This window comes from Corvus cornix, chromosome 23, assembly GCF_000738735.6.
Source record: "Corvus cornix cornix isolate S_Up_H32 chromosome 23, ASM73873v5, whole genome shotgun sequence".
In the NCBI taxonomy this organism is placed as follows: Eukaryota; Metazoa; Chordata; class Aves; order Passeriformes; family Corvidae; genus Corvus; species Corvus cornix.
In genome coordinates, this window is record NC_046352.1 from 7,474,256 (window position 1) to 7,493,925 (window position 19,670).

Here is a 19,670-nt window from a genome sequence, read left to right on the forward strand (position 1 = left end):
CGTGTGTATATAAAAAAAAAAAAAAAAAAAAACAAAAACCAAGAATTGTATAAAAGACAAAGGATGATTTTGTATCAAAGCATATAATGCTATTGAAGAACTAGGAAGACAAAGTAGTTTTCAAAATAAGTAACAAAATGGTAAGAGTCTAAAATTGTACATTTAGTATTAACACTAAAGATGAGCCGGTCAATTCACTTTGAGAATCATGAAAGACATCAGTCACTAGTTGGAGAATGCCATGGGAGATTTCATCATTAAGATGAAAACATCCTTCTACTGGATATGAAGATGCTATTTTCTTAGAAACTAATCTATGTCCAGTGCATTTACTCTAAGATCCAGGGGTTTCTGATCCTAACAGATTTGTTGCTGTGAAGCCTCATCCAGAGACTCTCCACAATCAGCAGGCCTCCAGGTGAAGTTCACTCACGAAACCTCTATACACAGCACACTGCTCAGAGTGATCAGGGCCCTACCACTTTGAATTCTGGAAATCTGAGGACTAAAGGAGGAATTAAAAAAAGACATTACACATGGGAAGAATCTAGAGTCTAACACAGAAGAGAAAGCAGCTTCAAACAAATTCCAGGCATTTCATGTCCCTAGTAGGAAAACAGATGTAGGATGACTTGAACTCAAAGAACTAAAATATCACCTTTCAGAATTTCCTAACACTGACAAATAAAGCCAACTAACTGTAAGCAATTTGTGGCTACACCTTCAGTAAAAATGCTTCTCACAGCAGATCTGAAGTTCAATACGGGGCAATGCCCCCTAGTTCCAGTGAGCTAAGTTTCAAGCTGTTCATATTTGTTAAAAATCTTTAACCTCAGGCTTACTTTTGATAGCCTCTGTTGTATCCTTCAGATATACTGGAATCAATTCTGTGTTCTGAATTATCAGAATTAAATGGAGCTAGTGCTCCATGAGCATAACCAAAGAACTTTGTATCATGGGCTATCGAAAGACACCAATGAACCACTTTCCACAGTGCAACACACAAGACATGTTTAAGTCTGTGAGTTACCTTCTACAGCCAAGGGAATCTGCTATGAAAATGACCAACATTTTTCCATTAACCATTCACAAGAAAGAGCATCTTTGCATTTAACGATTAGATGTCTTTTAATAAACCAGATACTGATGTGCAATATCCAATATCAGATGTCATTTCAGACCATCTTCACTATTTTGACACAATAGTCTATTTCCTTTCTAATACCGCAGCAAACTGTACTGCACAAATCTCTGCACAAGAGAACTTGAATTTTAACTCTTGGGCAAAGCATCTCCCCACTAAGGAGTGAGGTTTTATTCACAGTAAAAGACTCATGACAGGAAAACTACATTCTTACAGTGAAGGGTTCATTTACATTGATCCACAACTCTCTCAAGTTTCTTGAAGGACTCCTCTGGATTATCTATGAAACCATCCTATCAGATACGGTACTTAATAAATCCCAAATTAAAGTGAATCATAGTCAACACAGGGTTCTTCTCTCCTCACTCCCTGATTACATGTGTCTGCTCCAAGTACCCCATAGCATATTTGTGTATTGTATGTAATAAACTCAAGTACTAGAGCACCACTGAACTCTATGTCCAGCAGCAAGTTTATACAGATCCATTTTGTTCTCTGGACAGTCTGTCAGTCTCTACAACAGAAAATTATGTGTATGAACCTCTTTAGAGAGCCTGTGCGTAACTTTAGGGCATTCTTTCACTAAGCTGAGAATACAGGCAAAGTTAGAATCATTCCCAGCAAATACCAAGTGAATATTCCAACAATCCAAACGGGACCACAAAAACATGTAGACACTCCTACAAAGCTCATTATAGCAGACAACTTACTGCTTGTTCATCTAGCACACAATGAATTGTGAAATTTTAGAGGGACAGCAAGAACACTGGGTAGTGTTCTGCAGCACAAGGTGTTAAGTATCTGGAGGGGATCTCAGAAGCAGCATAGGGAAGTCAAGTAAAAGTACGGCGTATTTTCTGTGTTTCTGTGTAAGCTGATAAGGTAGCACCCAAATGTACCCCTGATGCTAGAAATGGGTATTACTGTATTCCATAGCTAGGCCAATCTTCCTATGCTAGTCAGGACATTAAAGTAACATAATGTCCAGACTCACCTTTAAACAAACAGCATTTCCAGCTATAACCAGTCTTTACTGTAATAGGCCAAAGGGGAAAGGAAACAAACCAAGCTATCAGCTGTCATTGTTAAAGTCCTTTCTACACATTCACAATCTTCAGCTAATCTTCACAATTAGCCTCCATGTCTCATAAAGTCTGGTGTTTGACAGGGACTTGGATGTGGGATATTGCAGAGAAGTTGTCGAGGCTTGCTCTAAGACTATTATCGCTTGCTGCTTGCACACCTGGACACAAATCATACCACACTCTGAGGAAACACAAAGCTCTAGAGGCCAAGCTGACAGACACGTGGATCTCTCCGGTTTTCTTCACTTGGCCGACAAAAGGATGGACCAATAAAAGCTTGAGAAGAGCTAAACAGGACATCGAGTAACAGAAGACACTAGGGAGGCTGAGGTACTCTATAACTTTGCCTCAAATTTTCCTGTCAAGGTATGCACTCTGGCCTTCCTGGTCCCTGTCAACAGGGGCAGAGCTGGACGTGGGGAAGAGGCATGAACCAGCATGCCAGAGAACATCTTAATCACATTAGCATCCATGGTATCAAACAGAAGCCAAGGATGTAGATGGACATTATGGATATCACTGCAAGTCCAGTACAAGGCTCTGTAAGGTCATAGTCACTGGGGAAAGCTTTCTAGCAACTTGAAGAAATCACCAAGAGTAAGAAATCCTGGGGAACTACAGGCCAGTCAGCCTGTCCCGAGAAAGAACATGGGACAAATTCTCCTGGAAACTACATCCAGCAATCTGACTACCTTCTGTTGTGATAAGCTACAGATGACATAAGTCATACTTGGCAAGGCTTCTGACAATCTCCCATAGTATCTTTGAAACCAAATTGTTAAAATAAGGAAAAGTGGACAAAATACAGGTGAAAACACCAGCTCAAAAGCCAGACTTAAAAGGCTTGTGACAAACTACAAAACCCAACTGGCAGCTGTCTCCCACTAGCACTTCTCAGGGTCAACAGTGAGCTGGTATTTTTAACACATTTATTGTCTGAATAATGGGACAAAGCACATTCATTCTCTGCCAGCCCACAGGTGAGACAGAACCTGAAGAGCAGCTGACACTGTTGGGCAGGCAGCCATTAAGACATCCAACAGGCTGCAGAACATCGCTGACAGGTACTCAGTGAAGCTCAACACATGCAAATGCAAGTGCTGCATATGGTACAACCCCAAGTATCAGAACAGGTTGGTGGCTAGGTTCCAGTTTGGCATCACAGGTCTCTAGGGTCTTCCATTTAAGTATAGGTCAACAGTGAGCTCTTACTGCAAACAAGGCTAGCTATGTTGAACAGTCTCGAACAGAGCATAATCAAGAGATTCCTGAAAACTTGAAATTCCACTGCAGTACAACACCTAGTTTGCAACTGTCCTGTACAATTCATTTGCCATAGTGATGCATGTCCAGCAAAGACCACCACCTTTAGAAGAGAGGGTGAAAAGGAAAATCTTAGAGCTGTCTTTATCTTCACTATATTGCCAGAAGTTCGTTGGAGCTGTCCAGCGAGGGAGTCATGTGAAATTCTGTGTGTGTGCGGGAAGTGTTTCCATATGTAAACATTCTGATTTTTAAAGGACTAATGACAGTTTGTGCATTTTCCATTTCTTAAAGACAGCATTTGGTGGGGCAGGATCCTGAGCACCCTGATTTAAGAAAGCCCTCTTACTCTGAGTGAAGAGGTGAATCAGCACTCTTCGCTCAGAAAGTAACCGAGCTTTCTTCCAGTGACCTCATGACTCTGCCACAACAGAAAGCTTCAGAGAGCCGCAGATTCAACACACTGAAATTTCACTACGTCTGAAAGCACACTTTGTGGAAGTTAGTGCTTCTGCCCTACCATGAGTATTTTTGCAACTGCAAGAAAAAAAACAAACTAACACCAGAAGTGAGCAAAAGAGCACACATTAGGAGTTCTTTCCAAATGCAGAACTATAGTGCATACTTCCACCTTCTAAGAACCATAAAATTAGAAGTCTCATAGCCGAATGCAACAATCAAGCAGTTTTGATAACTTTAACAATCTCATCATCCATAGGAGTACCAAAGATTTTCTGTAGATATTGCCCCAAAGTTAATTTTATTTTTAGATAACTGTTGTAACTATGTTCCAGCTGTTAGCTCATAGCAACCTGCTAACTGAAATCATTAAAGATCACACTACTTCTAAAAATGATTAGAAAGAAAGTAAAACTAGTGAGTGAGTTATTGGTAAGACTACCTCAAAAATCAGGTGTTGGTATTGGTAGAGGAGCTAGTGCTAATTGGCAGATGCAAAGATAGCCAAGTAGGCTGCTTGCAATGACTGATTTCTGGCTTTGAGCCTGAAATGTTACTCACAAAGCTAAGTCATTTAATTTAGCTGGACCCTAAAGATGCAAGTGACTTCACATGCTCTTGACCAGAACTCAAACTGCTCTTAGCTAACAGCACTGAGAGATTGACACACAAAGGTTTCAGGCTGTGTTTAAGCGTTTGAGAACATCACTTAAGCAATCCTTAGGCTCACAGCTGTTCCTCCTCTCAAGTCTTTGCTTCCAGTGCAAGCTGGAACAGTGCACAAAACTCATCACAAAGACCCTCAGGGAAGAAGTGGGGTTTTTTTTGTTTTGTTTTGCTTTTTAAAATTAAAGCATGATCAATTCCCCAGTTTACACTGAGCTAAATGGCATGCCAATAGAATCAGCCAGGTGAATGACACCCAATGCTTAATACAATGCTACTGCCAAAAGATACTCAAGTTGTAGCCTCAGGACAGCTTTAAAAACATCACTGAAAAACAACAAACTGCTCTAACTTTGCATCCATGAAATATGTAACCACAGCCCAGTTTCTGTAACTGGCAGTTACTTCCTATGGGAAGTCTATAGATATTATTTTATCTTCAGTCTTGAGAATGATTAAGAAAACAGCTACAGGTGTGCATTTAGAAGAGATACTGGATCTTACCTAAAAAAAAAAAAAAAAAATCAATAGAAGCCCATTTTAACAACCTCTACTTTAGGCCTTTCCCAACTACATGTCACACAGCATTAAGTCTTTTCAACACAACAGGTTGCCAGAGCATCCAGTATGCATTCTCTTCCCTCACACTAACGTTACAGCCTTAACCTCTCTCAGTCTCAAGTGTAGATCAGGTCAAAGACTAACTCCAAAAACCCATCAGCATTTAAGAGCCTATGTGTTCAAACTTCACCTGGAAGACTGAACTCAATGAGCTTTACTGAGCTCTGCAAAGGTATTCAACATGGGTGTTATACCCTAGAAAGGGATGGAACTACGAATCAAAGCACTGAGAAGCTAGAAGCCACAGCCTCAGAAACAGCCAGAGCAGCCCACTTATTGCCATCACTACTGGAATGACATGGCTGACAAAAAAATTTTTTTAAAAATCATACAACCTGGACACAGGTGAGGTACTGCTACTGACAATACCACTGTCCCTCAGATTATGACATTCAGTAATCCAGATGTCCAACGTAAACAATGTCTTCCCAATAGCAACTGTTCCCTAATCTGAGGGCTTCAGGACATAGTACACAGCCAGCAGAGCCCAGTCCAATTATGAGGATCATTCACATTTCAGTAACTCTGTATTAAGGGCTGAAAGTACCTAAAAGATGAGAAAGAAGGGGCTTTTGATACGAGCAAACTGATTTGCTGCGTCAGCACTGTGCTTGAGATTCAAGGTGTCAATACCAAAATACCAAATATAAAATTCACCAACACACGTAGCATAAATAACTAACTATTGTCAGTACACTCCCCTTCCATTACAGTGCTTAGCTGAACCTCATTGGACCTGCTGAAGAATATAAAGCTAATATTAATGGGAATATTTGCAAAAATCTATTATGAATACATCAAAAGTCTTTGAAGAAATCTAATGCAACATTTACGTATACATATCTCATTAAGTTAGGACAACACCATAAACAGGTTCTAAAGAGCAGGACATAAAACATCTCATTCTAGATGAAGTTAGGAAAGAATAATACAGTAAGAGCCTATGGACAAAGTTCAAAAGAAAAGACAAGCCTTGAAACAGTTTACTGAAGACATCAGGACTTTTCAGTCCTGACAGTTTAAAGTGATCAGCATCTACCACAGCTTCACAAAAGTTTTTGGCTTATGCTCACACTAAACTCACAGTTTTTCTAAATAAAGCATTGATGCTCTTTTTAAGGCTTGAAGGGAACCCTGTTCCACAACCCACATTCAATACCCAGAATGACACATCCCTACTCCCACTAAAGACATCTTTGAATGCATAGTTTTACCTTCTTCACCTGACTAGATTATATCAATCCACACAGTACCTCTCCACTGAGCTCCTCCCTCAGGTTAACAGTTTACTTGTATCAAGAGCCCTGTTGTAATTCTGCCCCAATCCTTTCACTCATATTTTACAGCATTTCCCCACTTGTGTCTGCACCCCTTTGCTTGCTGCCACTGTATAAATCCATGCTGAGACTCCTGCCATACAATCTCATATCTTGTTTTCATTTTGCCAAGCTTCCGCTGATCTTGCTTAGGGATAAGGAAAACTACTCATGGGTGACTGCAGGACATAACTGCTGTTATTTATGATAACAGAACAAACAGGTTCAGACACCAAATAAAGATTTTGCCAGCATTTTGTATATAAGCTGGACATCAGTGACACTCCACTTTCAGGTCTAGGACAGTCCACATATCTTGGTGCTTTGAAATGCAAGCCCTCACTCACCTTTCACATTCCTGGGATGAAAATTTATTTGAAGTTTCACTGACTCCCATTATCTGCGTAGATTGTTACAGAGCAACAATTACTGCAGGCAGATCTGAAAAATACCTCCCATATTAGGGGTTATAGTCCTCAGAAGCCACACTTATCCATTTTGTTAGGAAAGCAATAAGCACGTTTATATCCATCAGTCTTGGGCATGTGCTAACATACTATTCTGAGGTGCTTTCCTACTGGATGCAGAGAGAGATCTGCACATTAACATGGTCACACACAGGCTTTAAACCTACAAGACAGCTGGTAAGTGATTCCTATCTGAAGGTCTCTATTGCCCTCCATATGACTAACGTCCTCCTTCTGTGGTGACAAGTGGGTTCCTACTGTATTCCCAGGCAGGGGACAAGGGTTCTCATTCTCATATTTCTGCCAGAGTGCTACTTCAAAATCTTATTAGAAACACCTGTTTGTGAAAGTCCACAAACCTCTTCAGCAAGGTTTCAGAAAACCACCATGTTTAACCAGTTCACTATCTGAACGATGAGGAGCATTAGATGCATGCTAAACCTGGAAGATGTAGCTTCAAAAAGTCACTACAAAAGCCAAGTATATATTACTACTCCTGGCAGCAGCACATCTTAAATTTTCCCTAGTTCTAAAAGTTGACATGAGAGATCTGAGCTTGCACCACTCTTTGCAGAACCCCAGAAGATAAGGGCTCATCTGTATGTCTCAAACATCAATAATGAGATGCTGAGGACCTAACCAAGGATTGCTGGTAATAACACACAAGGATTGTTCGTACTAACACACTGTGAGAAAGAACAAAATGTAGCTGGAGAAGGGGCCATGTGGACGTAGGTCAGCACTTTTCCGTGAAAAACATCTTTGTTCTTGTTCCTGGAGATAAGCACAATACAATCCAGCACAAGTTCAGGAATGAGATTGAGAAGTGGGGATGGATGGAGCAGGGGGAACAAGACCACCCAAGACCCCTGAAGCTCTGACCCATTTTCAGAGGGGTCTGAAAAACTGGACTGCACATGACTGCATAGCTAATTTGCATACAAAGTGAGAAACCTGTCTTCAGGGCAGGAAAACCTATCTATGAAAAGGTACCCCAAATAAGCCTGGGTGGGAGCTCCAGGATCCTGGACATCCCATCAGCTGGACCAACAGTGGAACCAGGACTGGTGATCTCTTTTTCTCTCTTGTTCTCTCTCTTCCTTCTTAGCTTAGCCCTTTATCCAACCTCCACTGCTGTGTGCTTATACTGTAGGTCAAGGACTAACATACCAATTTCCATGCCGAGCATGTAATTTACTAATAAAACTTTGTGAGTTTTTGTGCATCCTCTGACTTCTGTAGATCTTTAAGGCCACAAGCATTTATGAATCTTGGATGCTCTGTCCCTCTTAAGAGTGGGACATCACACTGTTCTACCACTACCACTGGAATTTAACAGTTCCCTTCCAACGTATTCAGCATAAATAGAGCCATCTCATCGGACTAAAAACCTGCTCTCTATTGACAGAAGTATCAAAGTTCAATCACTCGCTTCAAAATCCTGGAAATCACTCGCTTCAAAATCCTATGTTACATCATAGAAATTACTAAACTTGGTAACAAGAATTCTCCCTGCAGATCCCTCCAGTTAAAAGCTAGCAACTTTTAGAGCTGCACTGTAACTCTGCTATAATAAAAAAAGCCTGTATATGCCCTCCCATATTCTGAATATAAGAGAACATCTTGTTTCATGTCTAGGCCATCTCAGTTACAAATATATATGCCTTTTAGTGTATGATAAGATCACAAGGCTTAAGGGAGACCTTATCACCATGTTCCAGTATTTAATGGGTAGCTACAAAAAATGACAGATATCCCCTTTTTACAAGAATTCACATGGAAAAGACATGGGGTAATGGGTACAAGTTACTCCTGGGGAAATTCTGATTGGACAACCAAGGAAAATTTTTCACAATGAGAAGATTCAGCCACTGGAATAATCTCCCCACGGAAGTAGTGTATTCTCCAACATTGGACAATTTAAAGATTTAGCTGGGCAGGGTGATGGGCTATCTCGTCTAGACCCCGCCTTTGTCCAAGAAAGGCTGGACAAAGCTGTCCTTGAGGTACTTTCAACCTAATACTCTGTGATTCTGATTCACTCCTCTTTACCCTACAATGACTGTATTAGTAAATTAAAGAAGAGCTACTTTGGAAACAATAAGTTTCAACGTCTTGCACCAGCCCTAATACAAAAGATGAAACTGTGGCTGACCACTCTTATCTGTGGCATCCCCACAAACGAACAGGTTGAGAGCACAGACCCAGCCTTTGGCCAACAGCCAAACAGACGGCATAGCTGGGCATTGTCAAAACAAACTGATACACCTTCAAACCTGGCTCTGGAGTGCTGCAATGTCCATTGTGCTCTGTTACAGTCACTAAAGAAGTCACAGGACTTACGCACTCAAAATAAAGGACAAATCCTTGACACCACTAAGGCCACAGGATTTAAACTCTACCTACCGCATCTCTTTCTATTACCAGTTACATGCCACACCCAACTGTTTTTAGGGTTCCCATGATAATAAATATTCCATGGTATTTCAGGAAAAGGAATTTTCTCCACACCTGGAATCACACAAGCACAGACTATCTCTGTCTCTTCCACTACTAGCAGGACAACAAAGCTCTACTACATTGCTTCTCTCAGTTTAAAGTGACAGGTTTATTCATCTTCAGTCTACTGAAAAGTTTTCACACCTCCTGTTTCCTTGACTGCAGGCAAAACAAAAGTAGAAGCTCAGAACTAGCATCTTCAGAGCTAATGCAGCAGCATTGAAGCCTCAGAGACTGAGAAAATCCCCAGTCAAACGGGTATGAGGTCTTGTGATAAAGACAGCTGCAAGGTCTAAATTCACTTCCAACTATTTCCTGCTAAAGTCTTCACTTCAGTAACTTATAACTGAGATTAGCTTCCAACTTCACCAGTCAGTTAAAGCCAGAACAGGCAATAGCAGAAACAGAGAAGTCCCTGGTCCTGGAAGGGCCCATCAATATGAATACAGCAATACCACTCCTGTCTTTCACCTCCATGAGGAACGCCAGTTCTTGCAGACGCCTAGGTACTACCTCCAGACTAAAACCCAGAAAACATCTCTTCTTCCTACACATTCTACATTAGCCATCTTGATTTGAGTGTAGGAATGTAGTAGTATGAACTTATTTTAGCACCACCTCCAAAGAAACACTTCTAAGAACCACCTGGACTAAAGACCTGTCCTACCATTTCCATCCCTCTCAAATCAGGTAGACATTTACCTGCCACTCAGACCTCCACAATAGCTCTGTTATCATCAAAGTAATGCTTCAGAGCTGTTAAATCACTTCATTTAACTCTGTCTCTCACACAAATCATTAGATCAAGACTTACTAAGGTTCTCTTGCTTAAGTTGCCATCAACTGTGTGGTTATAAATATGCTGTTGGGCCTTAAGACTCCCAATGCAGTTGCCGCAGTTAGTCTTTTGCTGCTCAGAAATTCTTGCTGCCTAGGTAACAGCAATGCAGGACAAATGGAACTCAGGGGAAGGGTAGAAGAGAAGGAATACAAATGCAGCCTTTTTTTTTTAAATATGTAAATTGGAAAAAAGAAATTCAGAACACTTACCTGAATGGATTGATGGAATCCTAACCACACCTCATGTGGCAATTCACTTTCAGGAATTGAAAGCAGTAGCTCAAAACAACTCCTGGAAAAGCAAAAGGCAAGTAAACAAGCTACCTGAACACATTCTCTTGTTACATTAAATAACATTTGTGACACATAGTATTCAGATAAGCAATGACAGTAACACTGAAACATGTTCAATTCTGCAAATCAATTAAAGGCCTGGAAACAGCCTGTAAATCAGGCATGATTCATCATATGGAACTCCTTTTTACTACACACAAGCTCACTAATTTTAGATTGTAGCTACTCTTATCATACAAGATAATACATTCCATGTGGCTCAGGAACATTGCATCACAGAATTTCTGTTCTTTCTTCTCAAAGGAAACCTAATAACCATTCTAAATAAAGCTCACTGGAGTCCAGCACGGTCTCTGCCTCGAGGGAGAATGAAAGCCAGCTTCACCTAACAACATTTCAGCACTTTATATAAGAAAATAAAACTGAAAAACAGCTTGACAGAAGACACATGCATCAGCACAAAAATGGATCTGGACAAATTATGTCAGGAGAAGCATCTGCACCAAGAAACACCTTATGAGCCTTTGATACCAACTGTGGGAGCATTCCAATACCTACAGCACAAACAGCGACCTGCCATGGCAGGACTGCTGCCTATACTGTTCTCAAACAGGACCTATCCAACCTTGTAAGGGACACGTGGATTGCCTAAAACCCTACTGAACAATTAGACCCAGACAAACTAAAAGTGTTAACCGTGACACACTGTTCTAGAGATACACAAGACTTACACACAGCAGAAGTGTTTTCATAAATCACAACAATATAAGGAAAGAAAACTAATCTAGGACACCACCTATAAAAAAATCACTGAATCACTGCTATAAGCTACATCTACACTGTTAGATAGTTTCAACTCTTGCTAATTTTTCTTCAAAACATCCTCTCTCAAATATTAAATAAAAGAATGACAGGGCAACACATTCGGTCTTATGGTAGATAGATTAGATAGACAGACAGACACACAGGAGAACTGAGCTTAGGGAAGTAGAAGAGATGACCATAAAGCAAACATGAGTTTCAGATTTGCTTAGTACTCAAAAACAATGTCCATCTTCCTCCTGACTTCTGATAAATGCATTGAACAGTTACCAACCAAATGCTATGCCTACTCAGTTTTTAACCAGATTCAGCAGTCGTGTACATCAACAAGACCAAATGGATGAACACTGAATAAGTATCTGGCCATCCTTTTCACATTTCCCAAGTTTGAGTTCACTCCCAATCCTGGTTCCTTGAAACAGAGGTTTAGACCTGCAAAAGCTCTAAGCACTTTTATTAGATTGGCAAAAAATACAACAGCCTTCACCACTGTCATTCCATCATTATTCACATCATTAGGCATGAGACTGCTGATGATGAAAAAGCAGGCAACAGAACCACCAGATATTCCAACTGTCATAGGTTTCAACTTAATAAAATAATCACGACTTTGTTTTGCCTTGTACTCCAGCTTGGCAGTTAATTCACCAGCCCAAATGTTTAGACCCAGGTAGTTGCTAATACGCTATCAAAACCAACTTTACAAAACACCTGAAATCTATTTTAACATAAAAAACCCAAACCAAACAAAAAAAACCCTCACCAACAAAACAACAGCAAGAAAACTAACAAAAAATCCCAAACAAAAAACCAACAACAAACCAACCAACTAAAAAAATCCCTAAGCATGTGTCCCATTTTCATCCATGTCACACAAAGACTCTACACCCAGTAACACATTTGCAAACTTCATGGTCAATGTGCTTTTGTAAAGTCTTTTGATGCATGCCTCACTTTCAGACTTAGTCAATCAATCCTACCTATGTCCACTTTCAATTCCTAGCATAACTTTTTCTAGAACATTGCTTTTTCATATATATGATATTGGATATAATATGCTATAATATCATTGAACAAAATGACAAAGCAAGCTTTTAAACATCATTTTTCTAAACTTAAGCATTAAATTGCTACTTGTACAGTGAAAAAATCTGCAATTACAGTTTCAAAGCATTGTATATACAGAGTGAGGTAGTCTAGCAAGACAAGAAGATTTAATTCATGCCTCCAGAATTGTCTGTTGTAGTAACACAGGACTAATCTGAACCAAAAGGCAAAAGTTCTTTTGCTGCAAGTCCTCAAGTCTTCCTCAGGATCCCAACACAGAGCACTCTGGTCTGGAAGCCACTCCAAAAGAAGTCTGGAGCTCCAGATATATAAGCCACCACGTAAAACAACTTAGAGCACAATTGTAAAAGTAATACCCAAGATATTCCAATCACAATTTCCTTGGCAGAAAAATAATTAGAATTCTAAATCAATTAACTAAGTTTTTTTGTAAGAATTGATTCAAACACATAGCTGCATAAAAACTAGACAGCCTTCCCTACTGCCAAGAGGGACAACAGACTGTTTAGCTTAATTCTTTCTTTTGGTCCGTATTATACAATACTTTAAAACACACCTGTCACTGAAATCACATTTCCCTCTTTATTGTAATGCAACTAAATGAAGTTTACATGTCATGGCTAGGCCACAAATCAAAACACCAGGATCACGTCATGAAGTCAAGCCTTTCTAACCCTACTCTACCAGTACCACCACAATGCCTACCTATAAAAAACTCAATTCCGAACTTTAATCACAATTTTTGCAAATAAACTGTAATGGGTGCTTGAATTTTTACATTATTAGAAAAAATATTATTCATCTGAATAATATTTCAAAATATCTTTTTTGAAATTTCAACCTCAATTTCAAAATATCTTTTAGGAAGAGGTGTCCTAGACATGAATTTCTTTATTTTGGAACTAATAACTCTATGCAAAATTCAACATATTATTTGCATACAATTTTTCTGTAATCACTTTATACCTCATTCACAGAAAGTTTTAAAATTAAATTTTAAAAACTTTGAGAACTGTGTTCATCTTTAGATTGTATTAGAACACTTTTCCTATTCTAATCTTCTTAGAGACAGAAAGATGACTCATTAGACATTGGATTATCAGCAGGAATTGTTCACTTGTTGCCAGGAATTATCCCGTGCTTATTAGGAGTTGAATTAGCTCTTAATGATAGACAGCAGAGGGGTAAATGCAAGCTAGTGAATCAAACTGCAACAGTGTATTGGGCTGTATTAGGGATGAGAACTGCTTTATTAGACATAAAGCTAAGTGTTACGTGTGCCTGCTCACAGAGTGCTGTGGGAAGGAAGCACACTCTTCCTGGAAGCAACACCAGTTAGATTCCATAGGCACAACCAATAGGTGAGAGAGCTCCAAGCTTGAGGCAGACTGGTCTTACTGATTCAATACAGTTTTGCTACTTAAACCAGATGGCATTCAAATCTCCTTTCTCTTTTTATAATTGAAAAAAACCATACAAGCACCTTCTCAAAGTTGTAGAAATGGTAAGCTCCCTTTCAGTTCAGTGCCATCGCAGCACACAGGAGAGAGTGAAAAGCAGTCAAATCATAGTTAATGGCAAACACAACATGACTTATGACTAAGTATTTCTTCTTTTTGAACTTTAATATATTAATCTTAGTATCATATAAACCATTTTCAGATGGAAGTAAAATTTTCATACTGATGGTAACATGACACTTCCCCTCACAGCAGCCTCAGAAATAAAGCACTTGCAGAAGTTTGAGTGAACAACCAGCTTCAAGGGTCTCCTGAGATTCACAAGGATAGCCAGCTAACTAATGGTCAGTGAAAGACATCTCTGATATGGCTAATTCTTTATTAATTCTTCTACAGAGGCAATACCTTTGGTGAGGGGAATGCACTGTTCTTTGGGGCTGTGAGGATAACCTGTCCAAGTTCCACTTAAGCAAAGCAGGTATCACTTCATGGCCATGGTCAAAAAGAACATTCCTGTTTCCCCCCCACCCCCCACCTCCAATCGTTTGTCACATCTGTGATCTACAAGAGCCACCACTCCAAGCTCTCCTTTTGTTTCCTAATGTTAGGCAGTGGACCAACAATATCTCACAATGCATGAGCATCATGTTTCTTATGGGAGGTACAGTCCCTACATCATGTCAGCTGTACTGTGAACACACAAAGGACCTCAGCATGCAGCAGGGAAAAGCACAGTATACCGAGTTTTGCTGTTACTGGCTCACCCTGCTGAGAAGGATGCCAGGAGCAGGAAGTTCTTTTCCTCTTCTCAGGAAGAATGTTGGAAGGGAAGGAGGATTTCAATATGAAGTAGAGCACTTCTGCTTTGAAACAGCAAGTTTGCTCATTTCACTTCCAACTGAGGATCAAGTCTGAAAAAACAGTGTGTATGACAACCCAACTGTCTCCCCAAAAATCACAATTACATGGGAACAGTATGCCTTCGTGTCCCTAACTAGGTAACAGTCTTCCTCCCCCATGAAGCCTCAATTTTTATCTTTAATTCCCTGCTCTAACTTCTCTCTCACTCCCTTGGAAACTTATGAAAAAGAAAAATGTGGGAGAGTTAATTCAGTTATGCCATTTACCTCACCCTATCTTCCATCTCAGTCCTTGTATTTCTCATTCTTTAGATTCCTTTCAAATGTAATAGTTACAAGAAAGAAGAGATTCCAGCAAGTCAGCTTTTCTACTGTCCTCTAACACAAGGTTTTCTGAATATACAAGCTACAACAAACTCCTCACACTGAAAGCTGGAAGAAACCATACTAGCAAAAGCAAAATATTCTGATATTTCTCAAAAAGAGAAAAGCAATTTTGATACAGAAGTGGGATTTACACCCCAACGTATCTAACAGTGGCAAAAATATATAGAAAATATTCCAAGTAGAGATGCCTTGTTGCAAACAGACACTAACAGACAAACTTTTCATATTACGTAAATAGGAAACAATCAAATACACAAGCTAATTAATGATAACATGAGAAAGACAACAGTATTCTATCCTTAAGAGGACAGTTTGCAAAAACAATAAAGATACTTTGCCAAAAATGTGTATTACCTACCAGGTAAATGATTTAGCAGCTAAAGTCTTAGGTTTCCATAGTACAAACTTAAGACACACTTCTCCTGATTTCACATGCTTTCAAAAAACCCAAAACCACTCCTGGTTCACGTATTTCTCACAATTAAAAAGAAAATAATTCCAGGCATCATTTGGAGATACCTGGTTCTGAGCTTTCATTTATATTTCAAGTCAGTCCATCACAAAATTAAGCATTTGACCAAGGAGTTCACTGCTAAAGTTGTTCTTAAAGAGAATACCTGAGTTCAGACCACAAAACAAGAGACTGGCAACAAAAACAACCCAAAAAACAGGAACAGTCACAGAATCACTCTTATTCTATGATTATCTTCATATTCAACATTCTAGATCTTCACCCTCCCTCCTGAAATGAAACCTCACTAGCAAGGAATGACCAGCACATCACCTTATCCTTCTCAGGTTATACTGATTATACTCCAGTGTACATGAAAGCCCTCAGGCTACACTCTTCAATTACAAAAAGCTGCTTTGCACTTAAGACAGACTTTGAGGAACTACAAGTTATCCCAACTCAGCTGATGGACTGTAAAACAGTTCTCTATTCTGTTTCATGAATTGCTGTGCTTTAAGTCATGTCTAGTCTGCTTTGCAATCTTATAGCTCAACTCAGACTGCCATGAACACGAATCAGCATGTCCTTTTCAATAAGGGGCACGTTCAGAATGCCCCTGCACTAAAGGGGACAGAACACACAAAGCTGCAACTGCAGAGCAAGGGATACAGGTTTCTTAATCCATGCATGAAGGTCTAATATTGAAGCTTCTGTTTAATGAGCACTACACTAAGTTTCTTCTACAGAAAATACTTGCAGAATGTTTTAAGAATGAACAGAAAGAGCAGAACCTTCCTAATACCTACATGATTATCCAAATACAGAAGAACAAAGCCTTAGAACTTGTCCATGTTAATTAATTAAATGCTCAAATACATTTTTGTGGTATGATTAAAAATGTACCAAAGACATTTACTAGATGATAAATCGCAAATATAGTTGTCAAATTAAGCAATAAACTATTTCAACAGCTTGCCCTTTAATTTATAAAGTGCAGTCCTTTTTTAAACAAAAAAAAAATTAATATACCAACTTAAAACTTACAGCACTAGCCTGCCAAGTACCAAAAGAACATCTTCACATTCTGTAGTCAAGTAAGGTCTTGCATTAGCAAAGCTTTGGATGGAGATTCGATACACTTCCAAAAAAGGTAAAATATGTTCCGATGCACCCCGACTGCCAGCATACTGGAGCAGTGTCTGAAACAGAATGAGTTATCATTAGAAGTTTTTATAACACACTTTTGCTTAAAAACAAGTATCAATATACAATACCAAACACATACAATGGAATAATTCTGGAAGTGAGAAATTTTTACTCTGAAGGAGAATTTAAAGTGGCAGCTTTTTACCTCAACAGGAATTCTCCCTTTTACTGAAATATATTTTATTTACTTTATTGATACAGTTATCAGAATTTCTACTGGGGAGAAAGCTAGATGTAATTGGCAGAAATGTGAACTATTAAGCAGAAAATTCAGGGAGAAGTCCTACACTTAGCTCCTTTTGTACAACTACCATGGAGACAGAACCACGTATGTAACACTGGAATCTTTATTACTAGTGAGAATGCAGGAAAAATAGGAAGAAACTCAAGATTAAGAACATTACTACAGGTCTAGCATTTTAAAGATACATGCACTACCCACACAGCAAACATGAAGCCACCAGAAAGGGATACAAAATTCAGATCAGATCATTACATAGGCATATTTCAAATGCAAAATTACCCTAGATTTTACTCCTTGACCACAGCAATCCCACATTACCCGGACACAGTACTAAAGTAGCAATATAAACTCTAGCCAGTTTTAAGAGAAATCACATCAATAAAGGGACAACACTAGTATCTCCCAACCTTTTTAAAACTTACCTAGAGTAGCATACTATGCTCTGACAGGCTATGAAGCACAATTTGAGAGCAAGTAGGGCACTGAGCTGAGGACACCTTTGCTCTACTGACAGCTTGCTTCACAAATAACAGCCCTTCCCTGAACACCCCCCTACACCTCCAGAGCAGTGATGCTTCTATTCTTACCAGTTCCCTCTCCCATGTGGTACCCTCCGTAGACTAAACAAGGTAACAATCGTGATCAAAGCCAGCTGCAAAGAAAACAAAACCAATGAAAGAGGCTGTGCTTTTTGGAACCCTTAGGACCAAGACTGCATGGGAAAACAAGAGTTCAGAATAGAGTTCAGAGCTTCAGCCTACCATTCAAAACAAGTCAAATTGTCCTACAAGGATGGTGAGGCCGTATCAGTTTTCAAATCACTTCAAGTTGGGACTGACACAACAAACTTATTTTAACACCTTAAAGAAAACCCACATGATCATATGAGATGGTGAATGGATGGAGGACACTACTGAACAAACCCTCCTACGAGCTTGTTAAAACCAAATGCAGTCATAATAATGACCAAAAACTTCTAAGACAAAACCTACCCTCCAGCATAGCAAGAAATAAGTGGCCAGTATCCAATGTTACATCAGTGATATAACTATACTACACTAGTCCTAGCCTGAAAACAATGCAGACATCCTTTAGCCTAGCAGAATCATGCGTTATACTTAAGAAAGAGAAATCTATAAAAAATACCATCTAAGAATCAGTAATCCACTGTTTTGTGAATTGTTCTCTAACAATTCAGTAATAGAACTTCTGGGTGAATGGAAGTTACCAACTTTCCAAAAAACCCACATAATATTAATAGTTATAAAGACATAAGCGGGGGGGGGCGGTAATTGGAAGTTTGCAGAAATCATCCTTAAGCACAGCACAAGGATCATTAGCTGCAGAAGCGAATGGCACGTAATACCAGTCTTCAAGCTTATGTAACAGATTAATGAAGGATTTGATAATATAACTCAAATCATATATCGTTTTGTAGCACTAAATCACATTCAAAGACTGTCAAGCTGCAATCCCCAGAGGTAGTCAACTGATGACTATCATAAATCAGCTCTTTAGTAAAGCCAGCAGTAACAGTACCATTATAGAGACTACAGAAACAGATCAAACACACCAATCCTGGCACTTTTCTAAAAATACATCCATTAAAACCAATCTATTTAAAAAGCCAAATTTAGTACTCAATTATTTTGACAGACACTTTGATCATAAACTACCTGGTCTGTGTAAACCATAAAACACAGCAGAATACTTTCTAAAATTAGATCAATTTTCTAGTAAACACTGCACCCTTGCTCAAGCACAATCTGAGTACCAGCATCAAAGTCTTAAAGCTAACATTAGGAATTCACTGAGTAACCACTTAAGAAAAACTTCTTGACAAATACATGAACAATGGTTTCAGTGTAAAAAACAAGATTCACGGTGACAGACTTATTAATAGTTTAAACTTTGAGGACCTGTCGTTTTGAACATTATGATACTATTACTATTAGCATACTAACAAATAAGCCAAATGTAGTAACTGTATTAAAGAAATTCTTCAAATCCCTTCTGCTATTTCACAAGCAATATAAATAGTTGTTTAGTTGTCCACTATGGATTTCTCCTGGCAATCTATATAAAAGCTATTATGGAAAAACTATTAACTTGACAGAATTAGATAATCTACATGTTTAAGGGATTCTCAAGTAACAATTCAGAAGCAATTACTACCTTACAGTCTAATTACCAACGAGATATAAATACTGGTGTCTAAATACTGACCAGAGTATTCAAGCATTTAAATTCTGGTTAATACATGCCCACTTCATCCTATCCTCCTCTTTGACTCCAGTAACACATCTGATTGGCAAGTGGGCAAGAAGCGCACAGGCCACATCCACCTAACACATAACATACGGACTACCCTTGGCATTCCATACTGCACAGATTTTCATGTTCTGCAGTGACAGAACAGCTGCTTAGCTGCACTTCCTCAGAAATGTAATTCTTTTGCTCAGACTCAATTTAAAGACAAAGATCTCAAAGTTTCTTGACCTGTTGTTACAGCTTTGAG

The 19,670-nt window shown here is 39.1% G+C and overlaps 1 protein-coding gene across 1 annotated transcript in view; it reads right to left on the minus strand.

Moving 5' to 3' along the window:
* The window catches only part of RLF (RLF zinc finger), a 60,556-nt gene that overhangs the window by 38,273 nt on the left and 2,613 nt on the right, over positions 1-19,670 (minus strand). The window contains 2 exon segments of the mRNA XM_039564643.1: positions 10,571-10,652; positions 16,747-16,901. Of these exon segments, the coding sequence (XP_039420577.1) occupies positions 10,571-10,652; positions 16,747-16,901 (237 nt within the window).